This window comes from Rhinolophus hipposideros, assembly GCF_964194185.1.
Source record: "Rhinolophus hipposideros genome assembly, chromosome: 15".
Taxonomy (NCBI): Eukaryota; Metazoa; Chordata; class Mammalia; order Chiroptera; family Rhinolophidae; genus Rhinolophus; species Rhinolophus hipposideros.
In genome coordinates this window covers 29,361,242-29,381,343 of record NC_138061.1, presented here as the reverse complement: position 1 = coordinate 29,381,343, position 20,102 = coordinate 29,361,242, and the positions used below count along the sequence as shown (strand labels likewise).

At 34.5% G+C, this 20,102-nt stretch overlaps 1 protein-coding gene and 1 pseudogene across 4 annotated transcripts in view; one reads left to right on the top strand and one right to left on the bottom strand.

The window, feature by feature from the left end:
* EXOC6 (exocyst complex component 6) overlaps window positions 1–20,102 on the top strand; it is a 166,361-nt gene that overhangs the window by 67,657 nt on the left and 78,602 nt on the right. For all 3 annotated transcript variants that reach the window (XM_081074011.1, XM_081074010.1, XM_081074012.1), the window contains exons 10-17: window positions 986–1,032; window positions 1,156–1,276; window positions 2,761–2,832; window positions 6,295–6,392; window positions 8,947–9,052; window positions 12,990–13,099; window positions 17,568–17,679; window positions 19,271–19,405. In XM_081074011.1, coding sequence (XP_080930137.1) covers window positions 986–1,032; window positions 1,156–1,276; window positions 2,761–2,832; window positions 6,295–6,392; window positions 8,947–9,052; window positions 12,990–13,099; window positions 17,568–17,679; window positions 19,271–19,405 — 801 coding nt within the window. The remainder of the gene's footprint in view (window positions 1–985; window positions 1,033–1,155; window positions 1,277–2,760; window positions 2,833–6,294; window positions 6,393–8,946; window positions 9,053–12,989; window positions 13,100–17,567; window positions 17,680–19,270; window positions 19,406–20,102) is intronic.
* On the bottom strand, window positions 4,097–6,231 carry LOC308508194 (zinc finger protein 384-like; annotated as a pseudogene). Its single transcript has 3 exons — window positions 6,165–6,231; window positions 4,669–5,819; window positions 4,097–4,418 (listed from the first exon to the last, which is right to left on the bottom strand). The product of its transcript is annotated as a zinc finger protein 384-like (transcript).

Genomic DNA, 20,102 nt, shown 5'->3' with positions numbered 1-20,102 from the left:
ACTAACATTGAATCAAAATATTTAAAGCAAAATTGCCACAACTAAGGATAACTAGTATAGTGGAGTTTTAAGCATGTCAGTATCTTATAAATCAAATAGATATCAGTATATCAGATATCAGTAAGAATACAGAACACACTTAATAGGTTTGAGCTTATGGACTATATAGAATCCTGTTTCAACAACTCTAGAAACAGATTCTTTCAAGCACAAGTGGAACATTATAAAATGTAACTAGTAAGCAAGTATCAAGAAATATGAAATATCTGATGTCATATAGACTACACTCTTTGATCACAATATTCTTAATCAAAAAAGTAATAATAATACCCCTCCCAACCTCCCAAAAAATCCATGTTTAAAATTTTTGATCACATTTTTGAAATAAGCAAAATATAATATTTGAACTTAATTGAAGTAATTAAATAAACTTTTCAAATAATGTAATAAACTTTTATGAATGAAATTCAAATGATCAAATGTTTTCCCATATGCCTTTTGTTAAAATTATGAACGATAAGCAATTGTAGACCATTTGCAAGGAATTTGAATTTTTTTGTGAATCAGTTGAAAAGTTATTGGAAAGTTTTTAGCAGAAGATACATGATCTGATTACTATTTGAAAAGTATCATTCTGGAGCTATCTGGAGATTAGATTCTAGGAAGTAAACCTGGAAGCTGGGGAGATGAGGTAGGAGAATGGTAATAACCCAAGTGAGAGATGATGGTAGCTTGAATTAACCTGGTGAGAGGGGGGTTCTGAAGTCATATTTACTTTTTAACTTGTTTGTTGTCTGTCTCCTTTTGAATGCAAATTTCATGAGGGTAAGGACTTTTTGTTGTTAGCCAGTATATCCCTGGTACTTTAAAAATGTACCAGCATATAGTAAGCTCTCAATAAATGTTAATAAACGTTGTAGTGACTTAGAACTTTTATGTTACTGTTATGTATTGGTTTAAATTGATTTTTATTTTTCATTTAAAGCATGAAACAGTTGATGGCTATAGAAGATATTTCACTCAAATTGTAGGGTACGTATCTAATACGGAAATAACTATTATTTTTATAGTATGTTAAATGTCAGAACTAATCATTTTCTATTTGGATTTTAATTTTTTTTTGACTCATGTTATGTTGGTAATGACTGTTTTTAGGTTCTTTGTGGTGGAAGATCACATTTTACATGTGACCCAAGGATTAGTAACCAGGGCATACACGGATGAACTGTGGAACATGGCCCTCTCAAAGATAATTGCTGTCCTTAGAGCTCATTCAGTAAGTCAAACAATTTGTCACTAAAATTTTAATTCAGTTACTTCAATGACTTCTGAGATGCATAATGTCAGAAGAACACTATACTACATCGTTCTGTATATTTTTGGTAATTGCTCAGATTAGGAAGTAGTAATGTCAGGCTTTTGTTTGGTAATATTGGGCTGTGATATTTGCAACTGGGGCTTCCCAAGACATGTTTAGTCCAGAATGATAGAAAATGAAGAATAAAGCTGGTCTCATTAGTCTCAATTGACCTCTTCATTAGATCACTGGAAAACACCATGAAGAAAGGGTTTTTAATTATCATTCCAAATTCTTCCAAAGTAAACTCCACTATTAAAACTCAGTAGAACTCGTTCTTTGATGTTCATAATTTGTTTGCAGTAATACAATTACTAACTTTTAAAAAAATATGCAATTGTTAAAATTTGAACTCATTTGAATAATTAACCTTTATGTAATGAGGGTTCTTTTTTTATGAATGAAAGTAAAATGATCAAATGTTTTTGTAATATGCCTCTTATGGAAATAGTAAATATGTTAGTGGTATGAAGACTACTGAAATTGATTGCTCAGTGTAGACTTTTACTTAACACAGTTTTAGTAGTTTACCCTCAGTAAAATCTCTTCATACTTAAAATTTTGTAATCTATTATTTATAATTTTATTACTGACAATAGGGATTGAAAATATTTTAGAGGAGGATTTTTAGTTTATGTGATATTTAGATTATAAATACATTTTTATTTATCAGGAATGTAGGTTCTTGATATACTATTTGTCCAGTGAACTACACTTTTCCTAACACATTAATAAAGAACTATACGTTTTATCATGGTTTATATTCAGACCAGCTCTGAATGTGTAAAATTATAGTATGCTTCCTATTAATTCTGTGACATCAAATACAAAGTTATAATATGTTAAATGCAACATATCACACTCAAAATCTTATTAAATACTGTTAAGGCGACAGAGTGATTTTCACTATCCCTTTAGAATTAATTACTTTCTTTTGGTGAATTACTACAAAAATACTTAAATTGATGTTCTTATGTTGGAAAATGTAACATATTTGTGTCTTTTTAATAAGGGAATAAATGATTGAAACTAAAAATATGTGATATGTATATATACACATATACATATCCCATTTTTTCAGTTTAAAATAACTAGTGGAAATATAAGCATCATTGCTTTAACCAAAGCTTAGTGTGAACAAATTTCAGAAAAATTCCTTTTCATACAATACAGATACTTTAGAAATGTCATTTTATGATCTTTCCCTAAGAATTTTTACAGAATACAGGAAGCTAGCTGTGGATCTAACTAATAACTAAGATTTAAAATTTGTCATTAAGTCTGGCAGATTAAAGGGAAAAATTTCAGGTTTTATTAGTTTTTAACCAAATAACTCTGGTTTTTGTTTGTTTGTATTTGCACCCCTGCACCTACCACTTTTCTCCCTCTTCTTCCCCCTACAGTCTTATTGCACTGATCCTGATCTTGTTCTGGAGCTGAAGAATCTCATTGTAATATTTGCAGATACTTTGCAGGTGGGTGATAATCTAACATTCAATTAATGGCTGTTTTAAGTACTTAAAGACATACAAAATAATAGACCACGCTCACTTATTTTATTGTGGATTAATTAATTGTAGTAAATTAGTAGTAACCAAACATTTACATATATATTGATATTCCCCTGTTACCCAGAACTTTTCATACCGCTTTCTTCCTGATTTTGAAACTTGGACAGAGCTCAGGGAATTTTATCATCTTTTTAAATATTGGTCATTCAATTGGAATGAAGTATTTTTGTAGTTAAAAAGAAAAAAAGTACATGATGTGGTACAAAGAACCCTGAACTAGAAATTAGAAGATATGAGTTCTGCCGTAGGACAATGATCCTGGGCCCTGGGAGTAACACAGGCCCTGTGTATGTTATAAACACAAATGGTTACAACAAAATGGCTGTAATTAATAGATATATGTATATATATTTCTATATAAGTCAGTGTCCGGCAATTGACCGTGGCACCTAGGGAGCGAAGTCCAGCCCTGAACTCTCCCTTCTCTGTCACATCCCTTCTTGCGGGATTTCATAATGAACACAAAGCTCCCACAGCCCCTGAGATTTTGGGATGGGAAGATGAGTACACAGGGCCTTGGTTGGCAGAAAAGAGGACAGGCTCCAAGAAAAACTCACACTTCTAAGCAACCTTCAGTCATTTTGGGGATCACCAACCCCTTGGGGACCACATCTCAGCCCGTGCCCCTTTACAAATAAAGGGGGTCTGACCACCACCCAAGTCTCCTTCCTCCAGCATTAAGTAGGAACTGAAGTGAGACCATGAGGAGGAAGAAAATGGCTCCCAGGGATCAAGGCATGTGGCAAACCTGTTCTTTTGCAGGCAATATTAGAACAGGAGGCTGGTTGCATTTAGGGCTCCCTTCTTTTTGGCATCTGGGAGAGCCAGTTCTCTAGTCTTCCATCAGCCTGAACTTCGAGGATTATGAGGGTAAGGAAAGAGTGAAATGCCCACACGAGAAAAGTTTCTGTGAGGTCATAGCAAATCCCTCCCTTGAGCACCAATCCCAAAATTTTAAAAGCTAGTCCCCACCAATCAGGAGGGCTGATGTTTCTTTTGAAGAGTTGAAAATAAGGGTTGTATCCTCTGAAGAAAGGCAGTACCTAAGGCCTAAGGAGATGGAGCCAAGGCTTGTCAAGGAAGAAGGACTTTTCCCACCAAGAGGAGTTAGAGAAAGAAAAGACCAGAACTTCTTTTCCCTCTTCCCAGTGGGTGGCAGCATAGGTCTCTATTGGCTGTCTAGGTGCTCCACCTGGATGGTGCTGGTAGTGCCAGTGAGGCAGATATCTCCTTATGATGCTTCACTGTCTTATAGGGGGTCAGATCAAAGGAACACAGGGGTGGAGGGTTGGGGTTGCTGTCCCCACCCCCCCCCCACCCTGGAGGGCTGCGCCAGGGGACTGGAAGTGTGGTGTCTGTGGCTGCTGCTGCTGTGATGCCTGGGAAGCCTGGGCTTGAGTCTGAGCTTGAGCTTGCGCTTGGGCCTGGGTCAGTACTGCTGCTCCTGCCGCTGCCTGTACTTGCTGGAGATCGGGAGGGTTGTGTTTGCACACACCGTGTTTCCCCGAAAATAAGACCTAGCCAGACCATCAGCTCTAATGCGTCTTTTGGAGCAAAAATTAATATAAGACCCAGTCTTATTTTAATATAAGACCGGGTATAATATATAATATAATATAATACTTAGTATAGTATAATATAATGTAACATAATACAATACCAGATCTTATATTAATTTTTGTTCCAAAAGACGCATTAGAGCGTCTTTTGTCCTGCTAGGTCTTATTTTCAGGGAAACACGGTATGTTTCATAAGGTACATTTCCGATGTATATACCTGACCACAGATAGTACAGGTGTATACCTTGAAATGCTTCACCGTATGCGTCGAGAGGTGCATCTCAAGCGAAGCTGCCTCTTGTACGCCGATGACAGTTGTGGCACTTGAAGCATTTATCTTTGTTGTGCTGTCTCTGTGGACTGCAGATTGGAGAGCTATGTGGAGGCTTTCTCACAGCCTGGGTGTGCACATTTGTATGGTCTGTCACCATTGTGGATTCGGGTGTGCTGCTGGGGGTGAGAGAGCTGGCGGAGGATTTCTTACGGAAGTTACATCTGTAGGGCTTGGTCCCCTAGTGGATACGGATGTGCTGGGCCAGGAAGGAGCTGTTGGCGAAGGTCTTGGAACAATGGGAGCACTTGTGGGGCTTGGCTTGGAGTGGATCTGCATCTCCGACTTTGAGTAGAATGTCAGATGCAAGTTCGTGGTGGAGCTGGGAACTGAATCCATGAGCCCAAAGCTTTGTCTGTTTCCTGTGCCGTAGATCCCTTCGCTCCTTTGGCTTTTCTGACGGTCATCATCATCCTCAGGGGAGAGAACATAAGGGTCATTCATTTCAGGTAGCCTTGATTCCAGCATCCTCTTCTTTTAGTTTGGGGGTGCTTAGGAGCCACATTGCCACCTTCACCTCCTTCCCCCTAGGCCTGATGATACCTTTTTGGAGAGGTCAGGGACCACCTGCAGGGCTTGTGAGCCAAGGGGGAGAGCTGAGACAGCCATGGGGGCTGAAATGGAGAAGGTCTGAGCTGATGGAGCCCCAGGGGGACGTGATTACCAAACCAGGACCAGCAGTCATCAGTTCTGTAGATGGCACCAGGGCCACCATTAACAGACGTCTGGCCATGTAGGGTTAGCTGGTCTGACTTGGATTCTGACCATATTGATGCCGGAGGGCAGGGACACTGAGGCAGGCACAGTTACCAAGGTGGAGTAGTGGGGTGGAGTCACCCCACAGCCCATCTCTGGCAACAGCTGATCTTTCATCTTGTTGATGAATGTCTTATTCCCAATCTGTCCTGAGATAGAAGGCCAGAAGTACACGGTAGAAGTTAAGTGAGTTTTTTTCCATTCTACTCTCTCTCTATCTTCTTCCTGGAGTTTTATTCTTTCTCCTTTCCAGGGTTCCTGAACTTTCTGGAAGTGATGCTGCTGCTCCTACTCCCTAGAACCCCAATTCCTCCACACCCCTTTCTCCCTCACTCCCCCCACTGGCTCAGAGTTGAGCTGCCTCGGAGAGAAGGCAGGAGCGCTAGAAATGAAAAGGGGGGCCAGAGGGAAATAGTAGTTGTGTAGGGGGAGAGGCAATGGGGAAGGGACGGGAAATGCCCTAATACTTTAACACTAACAAAGTAACCCAGAGTGAAAAGACAGAAGAAATGGAGAAATTATTTCAGCTTCATAAAACTCTTTCTAGCCTCTGTTCTACCTAAGGCAACCTTGTAAAATCTAAAGGATACCTTTATTTTTCATACTGTTGGAATGGCATATAATGTGTATAGTGATCACATTCAAATAATTCTCCATTATTCCCATTATTTTTAAATGAATACCTTTAAGTTATCCTCTTTTTTTATGTGTGTGTTTTAGGGCTATGGTTTTCCAGTGAACCGACTTTTTGACCTTTTATTTGAAATAAGAGATCAATACAATGAAACACTGCTTAAGAAATGGGCTGGAGTTTTCAGGTTAGTCTAAACCATGGTGCCTTAATGTAGTGAGAAAGTTTGTCAAATACTACAGTAATTGATTTTGTGTTTAGCAATTTAAAATGCTTATAATAATTTTTTATTGTGGTAAAATATACATAACATAAAATCTACCATTTTAACCTTTTAAAAATGTATAGTTTAATGGCATGAAGTACATTTATGTTGAAACCATCACCACTATCCTTCTCCAGACCTTTTTCATATTCCCACACTTAAACTCTATACCAATTAAACAATAACTCCCTATTCCCTTCTTTTTCTAGCCCTTGGCAGTCACCATTCTACATTGCCTTTATGAATTTGTTTTAGGTACTTCATATAAGTTGGATCATATAATATTTATATGTTTTGTGTTTGGATTATTTCACTTAGCATAACGTCTTCAAGGTCCATCCATGTTTTAACATGTATCAAAATTTCATTTTTAAAGGCTGAATAATATTCCATTATATGTATATACCACATTTTATTTATCGTTGATCCATCTATGGATATTTGGATTGTTTCCACCTTTTGGCTATTACGAATAATGCTGCTATGAACATTGGTGTACAGATATCCTGTTTGAGTCCCTGTTTTCAAATCTTTGGGGTATATATATATCCAGAAGTGGAATTGCTGGATTATATGTAAATACGTTTAATATTTTGAGGAATTGTCATACTATTTTCCACAATGGCCGCACCACTTATAATTAATTTTTAAATGTACTACTTATAATTCTAATCTCTATAGTTTTTTTCCCCCAATAAATGATTAGGCAAAAGGCTGTAAGTATTCAAAGGTATTTAGCATTAGAGTCATATTAGTATTTATAGCTTGTAAATTTTGTTTAGGGAAAGTGCTATTTTTACAAACAGCATAACTAAATTAAAAATCTTAAAGCATCTAATTAGGAAGTTACTTTTGCTTTCATCACTTGCCTGGAGGGACAAAATATTTCAATAACTGTAATTTTGTATTGCCATGAAAAGAGAAATGTGCTCCCTCCTTTTTAAATTCTAAGAACTTTTCTCGTTCCCCTTTTCCTCCCTTCCTCCCTCTCTTCATTCCTTTTTCCCTCCCTCCCTTTCTTTTTTCCTTCCTTCCAAAAAAGAAATTAATCTTGAGATCTTACATCTAGTTTACCCAAAATATGGTAGAAGTAATGTGGCAATAATATTTGATGAGATTAAAATAGAAAATTTGTTACATGATTTAACAGCAGCGTGGCATATACGCCATCAATTTTCAAAACTGTGGAAGACTGACCTTCTGACGACTGTAATAGAAATCTTTTTAAGCTACCTAAGTGGTTCACCAAGTGATACAGTTCTATTAAAATCAACTAAATAAATCCTTATATAAGAATTATGTGTTAACATTCCTTAGCAGTGATAATGGTAAGGATGTTGTTCCAAATGGATAATTGACAGTCTTGATGAGTCGTGTATAAGTATCAACGATTTTTTTATATTTAGTATTTTAGAAATAGAGGTAGTGCTTACTAATAGGGGTAGTAATCTATAATATATATGCTACAATATAATAACATTAATAGTAATATGATACCTTTATATATAATAAAATATATAGCTACTAATAAAATATATCACTACTTTCTTTATCTTATTTCTAAACTTTGTACCTCTTTTATTGTTTGTTTAACACATCACAGTTAGCTCAGAACCTAGCACATAAAAGGTGCTCAATAAATATTAATCAGACTGAGCTACTTATTAAAGGGAAGTTGATGATTGGACGGCAGGTATATTAAGACTGTCTGGGTTATGCAACAGTAACAAAAATGCCCCAAATCTCAGTGAATGAACAAAGACATTTTTCACTTGCACAGAAATCCACAGTGTGTCTAACAATTCAAACCTAGGCAGTTTGCTTTTGTGATTCTGCTTTCTCAACATGTGGTCTCCCCTGTCACCATGGGAAGAAGCGTCACATAGTTAGCTCATAAATGCTTTAGATTTGAAGCAACACCTATCACTTGCATTCACAGTTTGATGGCCAAAACTGGTCGTATGACTGCCTATTTGTAAAGGAGCTGTGTGGGAGTAGTATATAAGATTTTTTCCTATAAAAAGTTTTTTTCTAATTACATTATGAGACACTGAACAATAGAAGACATTGTTGTCATATGAGATAGTTGGGAAGAGAGAAAACACAAGACATACAACTTCAGATTGTTCCTATCAAAAAATATTACTGGAATACTCTTCATTTCATGGCTTTGTTTTTAGTTATAGATAACAATGAGTTCATTTAGATTGTATCATCTTGAGAATTGTTCTAGATCAGAAAACTAAAAGTACAAGTGGAAAGAAGAGGTTGCACATGAATGCTGAGGGATAAGACTTATTTGATATTGAATTTAAAAATACTGGATGATTGTGTAGTGTTTTCCTATTTAGACCTCTAACTGACAAAATAAATATGCTTCTGTTATAGTTGTTTTTTTTTTAATATATTGCCCTATAGCAGTATAATGATATATTTTCTAATATTAAATTTTCAATTTTCTCTTCTTTTTTAACAGGGACATTTTTGAAGAAGATAATTATAGCCCCATCCCTGTTGTTAATGAAGAAGAATATAAAATAGTCATCAGTAAATTTCCCTTTCAGGATCCAGACCTTGAAAAGGTACAAGTTAGTTTTTAATTCAAGAGTTTTCTTAAAAATAAACTCATAATATTTATTGGTTCATAATAGTAACCTGACTCTGTAAGTAAGAATGGCTTCTTTTGAGGCAATTTTTTTGTTGTGTTATTTAAGAAAATCGGTTATGTTTTGTTAACTTTTAAAGATTTTGTTACTACCACTACTACTACTACTACTATTTTGGTGAAGTTAAGAAGTGACTTTCCTGGCGATATTGGGAATAGTTGTCTCAAATGTTAGGTGGATTCTCAGGTAAGGTATTACTAACATTGGGTGGATTCTGAATTAAATGCACAAAATGTTGAGTAGGTTATAGGAATAAGAGTATATTCTAGGGAAAGAGAGGAGAATTTCTTTGAAATGTCCATCATTGTGGAAGATCTTATTTTTTGGCTTTTTTTCCTAGAAATACACTTCCACAAAAAGTTTACCTTGATTAAGCAAGAGGTGTATGAAGGCAGTAGCCAGCTGTAGATTTTTCCTGGAGTAGGAATATGTATTTTTAGAGTCAAGGTGTCTGAACAAAAGACAGGATGGAGAAAAGAAACAGATCAGCATGTAGAGTATTCTGTGACTGTACGCGCGCGCGTGCACACACACACACACACACACACACACACACACACACCCCTATCCAGTATCTTTAGGTAGAATCAGATCTCATAGGAAAAATGTACCATACTTCCTGTTATTGTCATCTTTTTTCATTCTCTTTATTCTTGTTTTTTTCCCTTATGCTTTATGATTTTTCCAACTCTTTATAATGTAGTCATTTTCTCCATTGTATCCCTGCACAATGAATAAAAATGAATTCTGAGTGAAATGTGTGAATTGTGACTGTTAATTTTTGTAATATTTTTGTATACATAAACTAAGCATATTATATCTAATAATCACATAATATGTGACATATTATAGTTAACACTGCCAGTGCATGTACCTAATAGCTGTATTCTAATACACACAAAAGACCAGAATAAATGTCCTAATTCCATGTTTTTAAAACCCCAATCAGAGTTGTCCCTGTCAAGAAATATTACCAGAATACTCTCCATCTCATGGCTTGGTTTTATTTTGTTTTGTTTTGGTTACTAGTAATAAAGTTTGTTCAGGCTGTAGTATCTCCATAAAGAGCATTGGATTGCTCTGGGTTCACATGTCAGTTCTGCCTGTAGCTTATTATGGACAAGTGACTTACCCTATTTGTATATTTGTGGCTCATCTGTCATGTGAGGAGGTTGAGCTAAATCTCTAATGATGTTCCTTCAAATTATACTCAAGTATTCTAAATAGATTTACAGTTAAAAGGAAGTTTGACTTAGCTTCTAGGATGCTTCCAAAATATGTAGTAGGATTAAACTCATTAGGAATTGTAGTCATTGCTCCATATATTACTTATCATTAAAAAGAAGAGCTGCTGTTAAGGTAAGAGCCACATGGAAAATTGAAATTTGACAACTTAAAAGGAAATCCCATGAATTATTTAAGAACAGTCTCTTGGTTGTGTGTGTATGTATATTTAATTTTTTTCCTAATTTAAGTATAATTTTCAATTTAAACTATTAGCAAAGATGTAAAACTGTCTTTTAAATAACGAGTTATTATTTTTAGTGTAAATTGTGAATGAGAAAGGACTAAGACTGAACATATATGCAAAAATCAGTCTTTTTTTGCAGATAGCTGTGATAATTTATTAAAACCCTCTGGCTAAATTAAGAACATACTCATATTCTGTCTTGTCTTTAATGTCATTACAATAAATTCTTAAATCTGAAATATCTTCCAAATAGTATTTATTGGGTTCATTATTCTGCAAAGCATAAGTTGGATGTAAGTTAGCATTTACATTATTATGAGGTGATTTTAAAGAATAGCAACTCTTCAGTTAATTTTTATAGTGCTCCTAATTGAGTCTTTAAATTTGGAAAAGTTAAACCGAACAGTTTTGGAGAGACACTGTTCTCTATGAATGTCATCACTACTAGCTGGTTGTAAGTTTCCTTATGCTGGAGGTACCTAAGAATACAGTTGTTCATTCAAATGTTTGTCCTCACCTACTAGATAGTAGCCACTGTGCTACATGCTAGTTTTTCAGTCTCTGCTGTCAAGGAGCTTATAGTCAAGGAATAGATTTAAAAAAAACACACACACCAGGAAATTACAATTCACAGAAGTTGGCACAGCTCAAGATAGAGGAAGCGGCATGCAGAAAGGGTATAATTCTGTAGTATAAAGTACAAGATTAATAAAATACAAGAGATGAAGATCAAGCAATTAAGTAGAAAGTGCCAGACTATACTAGCTCTTGTAAGGAGGGTAAGAGAGTTTAGCCTCTGTCCTGAGGGAGCTATGAGAAGTCACCACAGGATTTTAAGTAGTAGAAACATAATCAGATTTGTGCTTTCGAAAGATCTCTCTGGCTAACGTGTGGAGGAAATGGATTGGAGAAGAGTAAGACTGGGAGACCAGCTAGGTGATTGTTGCAGTTCTCTTGGTAAGAGATTGGTGACTTGAGTGAAAGTTATGGCCATAGAATTTGGGAGGTGTTTAGGAGATAGGAACAACAGGAGTTGGTGATTATTTGCATATGAGAGATGACAAAGATTGACCGGTCCATTATAATAGCCAAGTTTCTGCCTTGGACAGTGGTAGTTTTCACTAAGATAGAAATCAGAACAGATTTAGAAGGAAGGGATGATAATTTCACTTTGGGATTTATTGAGCATGTCTCAAATACCATCAAACACTGGTATACAGCCACAGGTACTGCAGCTTAAGTGTTACAGCCAAATGGAGGTGTACGAGTGGTACTTAGATGGCTTTGGACTGCAGGAGAAAGATTTGGTCCGGAGTTGCAGATTTGGGAGATATTAGCACTTGTGTGGTAATTGAAGTCATGAGAGTAGATGAGATCATCTAAGGATAGAACGTGTGATAAAAAGAGAAGAAGATGTAGGCTAGAACCCAAAGGCAAAGCAATAATTAAGCAATGGCTAGAAGAAGAGATACAGAGAAGGTAGAGAACTAAGAAGAAAACCAGTGTGGGGCATGGATACCAAGGAAGGAGGGCTCATTTAAGGAGTAAGAAGAGGCCAACTGTGTCAGATACTTCAGATGCAAGTAAATCGGTAACATGAGAGCTGGAAAAGTCCGTTGGATTTAACATTTACAAGGTCATTGGTGACGTTGTTGGTGAGGGTACTTTCACTGATACAACTAGGTTGCAATGAATGTGAAGATAGAAGTGTAGATTGGACTTCATGAAGTATAAATAAGGGGTGTTTGGTAAAAATCTTGGAAAGAGTTTACCTTTTTGGAAACAGAATTTGCTAATGGATGTTGGCTGATAAAGCAGTTTAGCCAAGAAGCACATTGTAAACCATTGGCTGCATACCAGTGTTTGATGGTGTATGGGTCAGAAAGCTGTTGTGAGGTGTTCTAGGAGTTATGGAATGAAATGGGTACCTACTTGAATTGGCATCACGCCTTCATTGAGGGTGAGTGAAGGGAGTCTTTGATGATTCCTGGCCAACCTGACTCTTGTATTATGGATGCAGAGAAGCAGACAGTTAGGCATCTTCTGTAGGATACTTACTGGAACCTGCAGAGGTATTGATAAGTGCTTTCACTGCTTGTTTGCAGTCTGACAATATGATTAAAGATTATTGATACATGCTTTCACTGCTTGTTTGCAGTCTGATAATATGATTAAAGAAACAGGTAAATTGCCACATTATTTTCCTAAAAAATATTTTGGTGTTCTTTAAAACCTAAAAATAATGTAGAAATATAGCAGTAGACTTTGAGATGCAGGTATTTACTATTCAAATGTGAAATCAACTTAATTTTTATACTTTTAGGTGATTAGAATATCTTTTTGTAACACTGCAAAAACAATGTCAATTTTTTCTTCCTACAGCAATCTTTCCCAAAGAAATTCCCCATGTCTCAATCAGTGCCTCGTATTTACACTCAAGTTAAAGAATTTATTTATGCCAGCCTCAAATTTTCAGAGTCACTACACCGAAGGTAAGTTTACTAATAAGAAATGTATCTTTATCATATCTGTTTTTATGAAACATTAACCCTTGATTTCCAGGCAATGACTCCTTAATGGATTATTATCTCATTGGAAAGGCTACTATATTTCAGTGACATATGGGGTTAAGTTGCTATAAATCTAGTATTATATTTATATATATATAATATATTATGTATTATGTATTGTATTATATATTATATATTACATATATTATATATATTTTTACTTTTTATTACATAAATCTTCAAACATATATAAAAATGGAGATAATAGTATAGGAAACTCCTATGTTCTCAGCATCTAGATTTAACAATAATATTTTGCCATATTTTATCTACTTTTTTGCTGAAGTATTTTAAAGCGAATTCTAGAAATAGTAATGACATTTTACCCTAAATACTTCAGTATGTGCTTCTAAACGCAATAAGGACATTTCATTGTTTAACCACACCTAACAAAATTAACACTATTCCATAAATGTCATCAGTTCCCTAGTCCATATCAGTATTTTCTTTGTTGTCCCCAAAATGCCTTTTATAGTTGGTATGTTTGAATCAAGGTCCAAATAAGATTCACACCTTGCATTTGTTGTTAAATCTGTTTTACCAATATCCCCCTTTTTTCCTTTAGTTGTTTAGATCTTATTTATTTTAGTTTTTCTATTTAGCTTACTAATAGGTAAACAATATCCCTTCTTTATCTGTGTCATTGACTTGTCAAAAGGCTGATGTTCTCAATAGTTTTGTCTCAAATAGGTTTAAGATGAGGCTTCATATAAAATAATAGAATTAATAAAGCATGCTGTAGCAAATTGTATTATACTCAGTAATGGAGAGCAGCACAGCAACTGTTGGTAGCCATAGCCAACTTGATTTTATAGATGAGAATACTATTCATTTGGTATGATAAAAGTAATAACCTACATTTTTGGAAATAGGAAATGTGATATTACGCCTGTTTTTGTAATAAGGAAACTGAGACTCAGAGAGGCTACATCATTTATCCAGAATGACCAGCTAGTTTGAGAGCTGGGTTGAAGGAGCAGTTCTGACTTCCATATTAGTGAAAGTGTCTGGCATAAAATGAACAATTAATGTTAGAGGAACATTCATCTTTACGCCACACTTGTACCAGCTACCTGTATGGCCCCTGCATTATGGACATATCCTATACTTCTAATTGTGAATGCCCTCTGGAGGAGGAGGTGTGGGTGATACTGACTTTCTTAATATAGTATCTCCCTCTCTGAAATCTATTCTTTCGAATTTATATACCGAATAGAAGGAAATGTCCTTCAGTGTGAAGCTCTTCTGAATTTTAAGTCATAAAGAGATGTGAAGGCAGTTGAAATATAAAAATTATTTGTCTTTCAAGCTGAAACAATAAGAACATTTATAGTTATTTTATTGTATGTATTGTATCTGTGTCTCTTATTGTAAGCAACCACTATTTTTAAACAATGTATATTTAAAACAATGTATGTTCTGCTCGGGTAAAAGAGTATCTGAAGTTAAGGGATAGAGAACAATTTTACTTACACTTGGGTGGACGTGAATTTGTTTATATACTCTCAAATAGATTCTAGTTATAGTCATCTTTGAAAACAGTGATTCATGCATTCATCTATTATTTTGAGGTAAACATAAAGTAAAAGGGAGAAACAAGAAATCTTTATTTAACAGTCATCCTACGATTTGGCTCAATGTTACATTTGAGAATTATTCTTGAAGCTGCAATCCTGGATCTATAACATTGATCCTTCTCATCTTTTCCTTAAATATAAGTTACTTTAACGTTTTCTAACTTGGTAAATATACAATTTACATGTCCTAACAAGTACTTTTTATTACCTGATCTGAATGTTGATTCTTGAAAAATAGGACTGATCTAATTAAGATATTGTTAAACTATGGAAAATGTAGAAATTTAGCAGTTCAGAATTAACTTTTGTTTACAGAGGAGAGACAGAGGCTCTCTAATTATTTGATATTTTTTACTGCATTTATAACACCAACTATAAAAGTCATTGGTCATAATATTATGTATACTTTTCCTTAAAGCCTCCCTAATAACTGACTAGAGCTAGAATTGCCACCTCAGTTCAGACTCTTTCTGTATATGACCTCCTCGCATTCTAAAAGGTAAATGCTGTGTACTAATGCTACAGCAGAAAACATTGTCAAAATTTTCCTTTGATAAAAAGTGTCTGTCACTTTTATTCAATACAAATATTAAGAGTTCTAATTAACTCCTTATAACCATGAGTTATTCATTCACAAGGCTTTTATGCGTACCTTTCTTTAAAAAGTTAGGCTTTACTAAATTCATTGGCTATTTTCATTTTGAGAGTAATAAACAATTCAGAATGCAGAGACAACATATTGATTTTAAAATATGTAAATCTAAATTTATTCTAGATTATCAGCTTTTCTGACATATATTTTTATTTAAAGAATTTCCATCTGTGCCCTAAAATTGAGTAATTAGAGTTGCTTTGTTTGTCATTATGGCAAAATGGCAAAATCACTTTCTGAGTTTAAAGGTCTTTTATTATGTTTAAACATATTTTGGATTTGATTTTTAGGACTAGAAGATACTTCAGAGCTCTTACAGTACAAATGTTTGGGTTCTTTTTATATATGAATAAAAGCAGGGCCAGAGAATAAAGTTACTTCATGAAGAGATGCCAAAGTTTCAATTATTTGGTTGCGGAGGAAACATTTAGACTTAATATGATCTTTAAGAACTTTTCAGTTTGCATAAGAGGTTAAACTGTAAAATATTTTAGGAGTTTTATTACATAATAAGTCAATTACTGTGAAATGTTCTTTAAAAATTAGGAAGAGTACAAGTTATAGGCTCAAAGAACAAGGGGTTAAGGAAAAAAATTGCTCAGTTAGGATGAAAACCTCGAGGGGGAAATACTGCTCATTGTCAGGTAAATTTTGCTGGCACAGATACTGATAGGTTTTCTTTCTCTGCTTTTACTTGTGGAATAAAAAGTATACATTGACTCGGCATTCAAGGAATTTCAGGGAATTTAAACAGAAGACATTATCTATTATGATACATAGATTATCTATTTTTCCCTTTCATTTGCAAATGTTTCACCTGAGAACAATGTTATACAGGGTGTCTTTAAGCATAATTTGTTTCAGAAAAGAAAACAAAGGAGTTGGCAACCACCTCCTTTTTATCAGGATGAGTACTCCTACGTTGCTTGTTCAAGGGACACTACTGACATACCAGAAAGAGTTTTCTGAGAGTTTGATGCCAATAACCCTAAAGCCCTATTCGTGGTATACGTATTCCCTTTGGAAGTCTTGATTTTTAGATATAAAGAATCAGAGGGAAATACTCTCCTCAGATCTGTCAGAATTAGGGTTGGCAGAAATTGAAAAAAGTGCCTGCATTAAAATGGAAAACATTATAGTAGTGAGAAAAGTACCTGTGTTTCGTCAAATCTTGCTTTATTTGCATTTTTTAAAAATAAATATAAACTAGTAAATATTTGTGCTTTATAGATTTCTTTAAGAGTAACATTTTAATAAAATAAAAAGTAAAGTGGTGCTAAAATTCTAGCCTATGTTTAAGGCAGTGGTTCTCAACTGGAATATTGCCCCGTGGGGTACATTTGACAATGCCTAGAGACATTTGGCGTCACAGCTAAGAGGAGGGGTGCTGTCTGCATCTAGTGGGTAGACGCCAGGGATGCTGCCAAACGTCTTTTAACGCCCAGGACAGCCCCACAACGAAGAATCATCTAGCCTGAAATGTCAGTAGTGCTGAGATTGAGAAAACTGGGTTTAATGACAGCTTAACTGTTTCGATAATGAAGCTATATACAAGAAATCACTATTTACTTAATTCGTGACAATTTGTGAAAATAACAAGCTTTTCAGTGCTAACCTAGAAATCTTTACGATATTAAGAAATATCATAGATATTTTTTAAACCGGATTAAAACTAGTGTAAGGTAACTAAATATATTTCTTTGAATCTCTTAAAAATCTCAGTGGAAATGGATATCTTAGGTTAAAATTAAATCTAGTAATTAATTATATCTGGAAAGAGCTCAGAGCAATTTGCATTTTAACGGTAATTTTAGCTATAGTTGCATATGAAATATCTTTGAAAGTGACTGTACCACAATGGAATCGTAATTTAAGAATAATTTTATTTCCTTATACTAAGAATCCCGATGGTTTTACTGTAATGTAAATTGAATACATTTAAATTATGCCATAAATGAATATTTTACTTTATTGAAAATGTCCCTTTTGTGAAATTAAATTGTATTGAAATTTGTGATTTAATAAATATGGGTGGATGTAGTTTTTTTAAAGATACAAAGGAATGAGGTGGATCAAATAATTTTACTAAATTGTATTAAATAATTCGGGAAGCTAACTATACCCTGGTTGAAAGCTTAATAACATCAACTTTTGTTTTTAGCTCAACAGAAATAGATGATATGCTTAGAAAATCTACAAATCTGCTGCTGACCAGAACTTTGAATAGCTGTTTACTGAACCTTATTAGAAAACCTCATATAGGTTTGACAGAGGTAGGTTTATAGTTAAGTGTTTCATTATGTGAAACAATTGTTATAAATTAAGTTATTGCTCAACATCATCCTGTAAAACTAGCTTTCATTTTAAATTTATTAATAGAAGTGGATTTGTTTAAAAAATAAGGAAGCATCAATGTAAATTCAAGCAATGTGAGGGAAAACAAGTTTTTACTTGGGGAATATTACATATACCGTGTTTTCCCGAAAATAAAACCTAGCCAGGTCTTACATTAATGTTTGCTCCAAAAGATGCAGTAGAGCTGATGGTCTGGCTAGTTCTTATTTTCGGGGAAACATGGTAATAGTCTCCCCATTCCACGGTTTCAGTTACCTGTGGTCAACTGTAGTCCAAAAATACTAAATGGAAAATTCCAGAAATTAACAGTCGAGTAAACAATTTATAAGTTTTAAATTGTGCACTGTTCTGAGTAGCATGATGAAATCTCGCACGGTCCCTCACCATTCCACCTGGGATGTGAATCATCCCTTTGTCTTACGTGTCCACACTGTCCACACTACCTGCCTGTTTAGTCACTTCGTAGCTATCTCATTTATCAGAAAAACTGTTGTGGTATCGCACTTCTTGTGTTCAAATCACCATTATTTTACTTAATAATGGCATCCAAGTGCAAGAGTAGTGATGCTGGCAATTTAGATCTGACAAAGAAGCCGGAAAGTGCACCTTGAAGCAAAAAGGTGCAAGTTCTCAAATTATTGAGGAAAGAAAAAAGTTGTGTGCTGAGGTTGCTAAGATCTATGGTAAGAACCAAGTTTCTATCTGTGAAATTGTAAAGAGGGAAAAGGAAATTAGTGCTAGTTTTGCTGTCACATCTCAAATAGCAAGAAGTTAAGGCACAGTGCGTGATAAGTTAAGATGGGAAAGGCATTCCATTTGTGGGTGGAAGACATGAACAGAAAATGTTTCAACTGACAGCAGCATGTTGTGTCAGAAAGCATTGATCCTGTGCCAAGACTTCAGCAAGGGATGCCCTGAAACAAATGACCACATGCACGTAACTTTTATTACAGCGTATTGTTATGATTGATCTATTTTATTATTAATTATTGATGTTAATCTCTACTATGCCTAATTTATAAGTTAAACTTTATCACAGGTATATATGTATCGGAAAAAACATAGTATATACAGGGTTCAGTACTATTCACAGTATCAGGAATCCACTGGTGGTATTGGATGGAGTGTATCCCCTACAGATGAGGAGTAATTACTATAGTTGAAGGTGTTGGAACATATATGTAGATTTATGATGGCCAGACCATAGTAAAAAGTGAAAATACTTATTTTTTTACTTGATCAATATATAAAATTTGAAAAACTACTTTGAAAAATTACTTTAAATTAACTTGTAGTTAGTTAGACCTTGGTTATTTTTTTAAAAATGATAGCATTCATAAACAGTATTTGTAGCGGGCTTTTTAAATCACATAAGCAGTTGTATCCTGTAATGCTATAATTATGCAGAAATGATGCAATTATGGGAAGTAATAATCCTATTTTTAAAAAAGCAAATGGCTCTGTGTACATGTTGCATGCGTTTTACCAAATATATTTTGTATTTTCTAGCTAGTGCAAATCATAATAAATACAACACACCTGGAACAAGCATGCAAATACCTTGAGGACTTTATAACTAACATTACAAATATTTCTCAAGAAACTGTTCATACCACAAGACTTTATGGACTTTCTACTTTTAAGGTATGTAAAAATCTGACCGAAAGTTTTTATTTCAATCACCATAAACAAATTTTTAAAAATTGAAGACAAAGGTGAAGGGATTAGAAAGTACAAATTGGTAGTCACAGGGAATATAATCAATAATGTTGTAAAGATCACGTAAGGTGCCAGATGGGTAATGGACTTATCAGGGGGATCACTTAATAGATTATGTAGATGCCTGACCACTGCGCTATACACCTGAAGCTGAAGTAGAATAATATTGAATGTCAACTATAATTAAATATATATACATAGACATATTATATAAATAGATATCTATATCTGTATATTCAGGTTGTAAAGTACAGCATAGGGAATATAGTCAGTGGTATTGTAACAGCTGTAGATGATGTCAAAGGGGTAGTAGACTTGGGGGACTGTCACTTTGTGAGGGGTGTAAATGTCAAATCATTATGAGGTTTTGTACACCTGAAACTAATATAAAAAAATAAAGTGATTTAAAAAAACATAAATTTAAAAATTAAAGACTATTTTTATATACATATTATATTATATATATACATATTATATACATGATTCCATTATATTCCTAACAGTTGAAAATTAGAGGTAATCATTGTCAGCAATGAGCAGATAAATGTCAATTCCTTTTTGACATTTTAAACATCTTATTTAAATGGAAGAAACTGTATTGATTTTCTACAGCTTTATTACA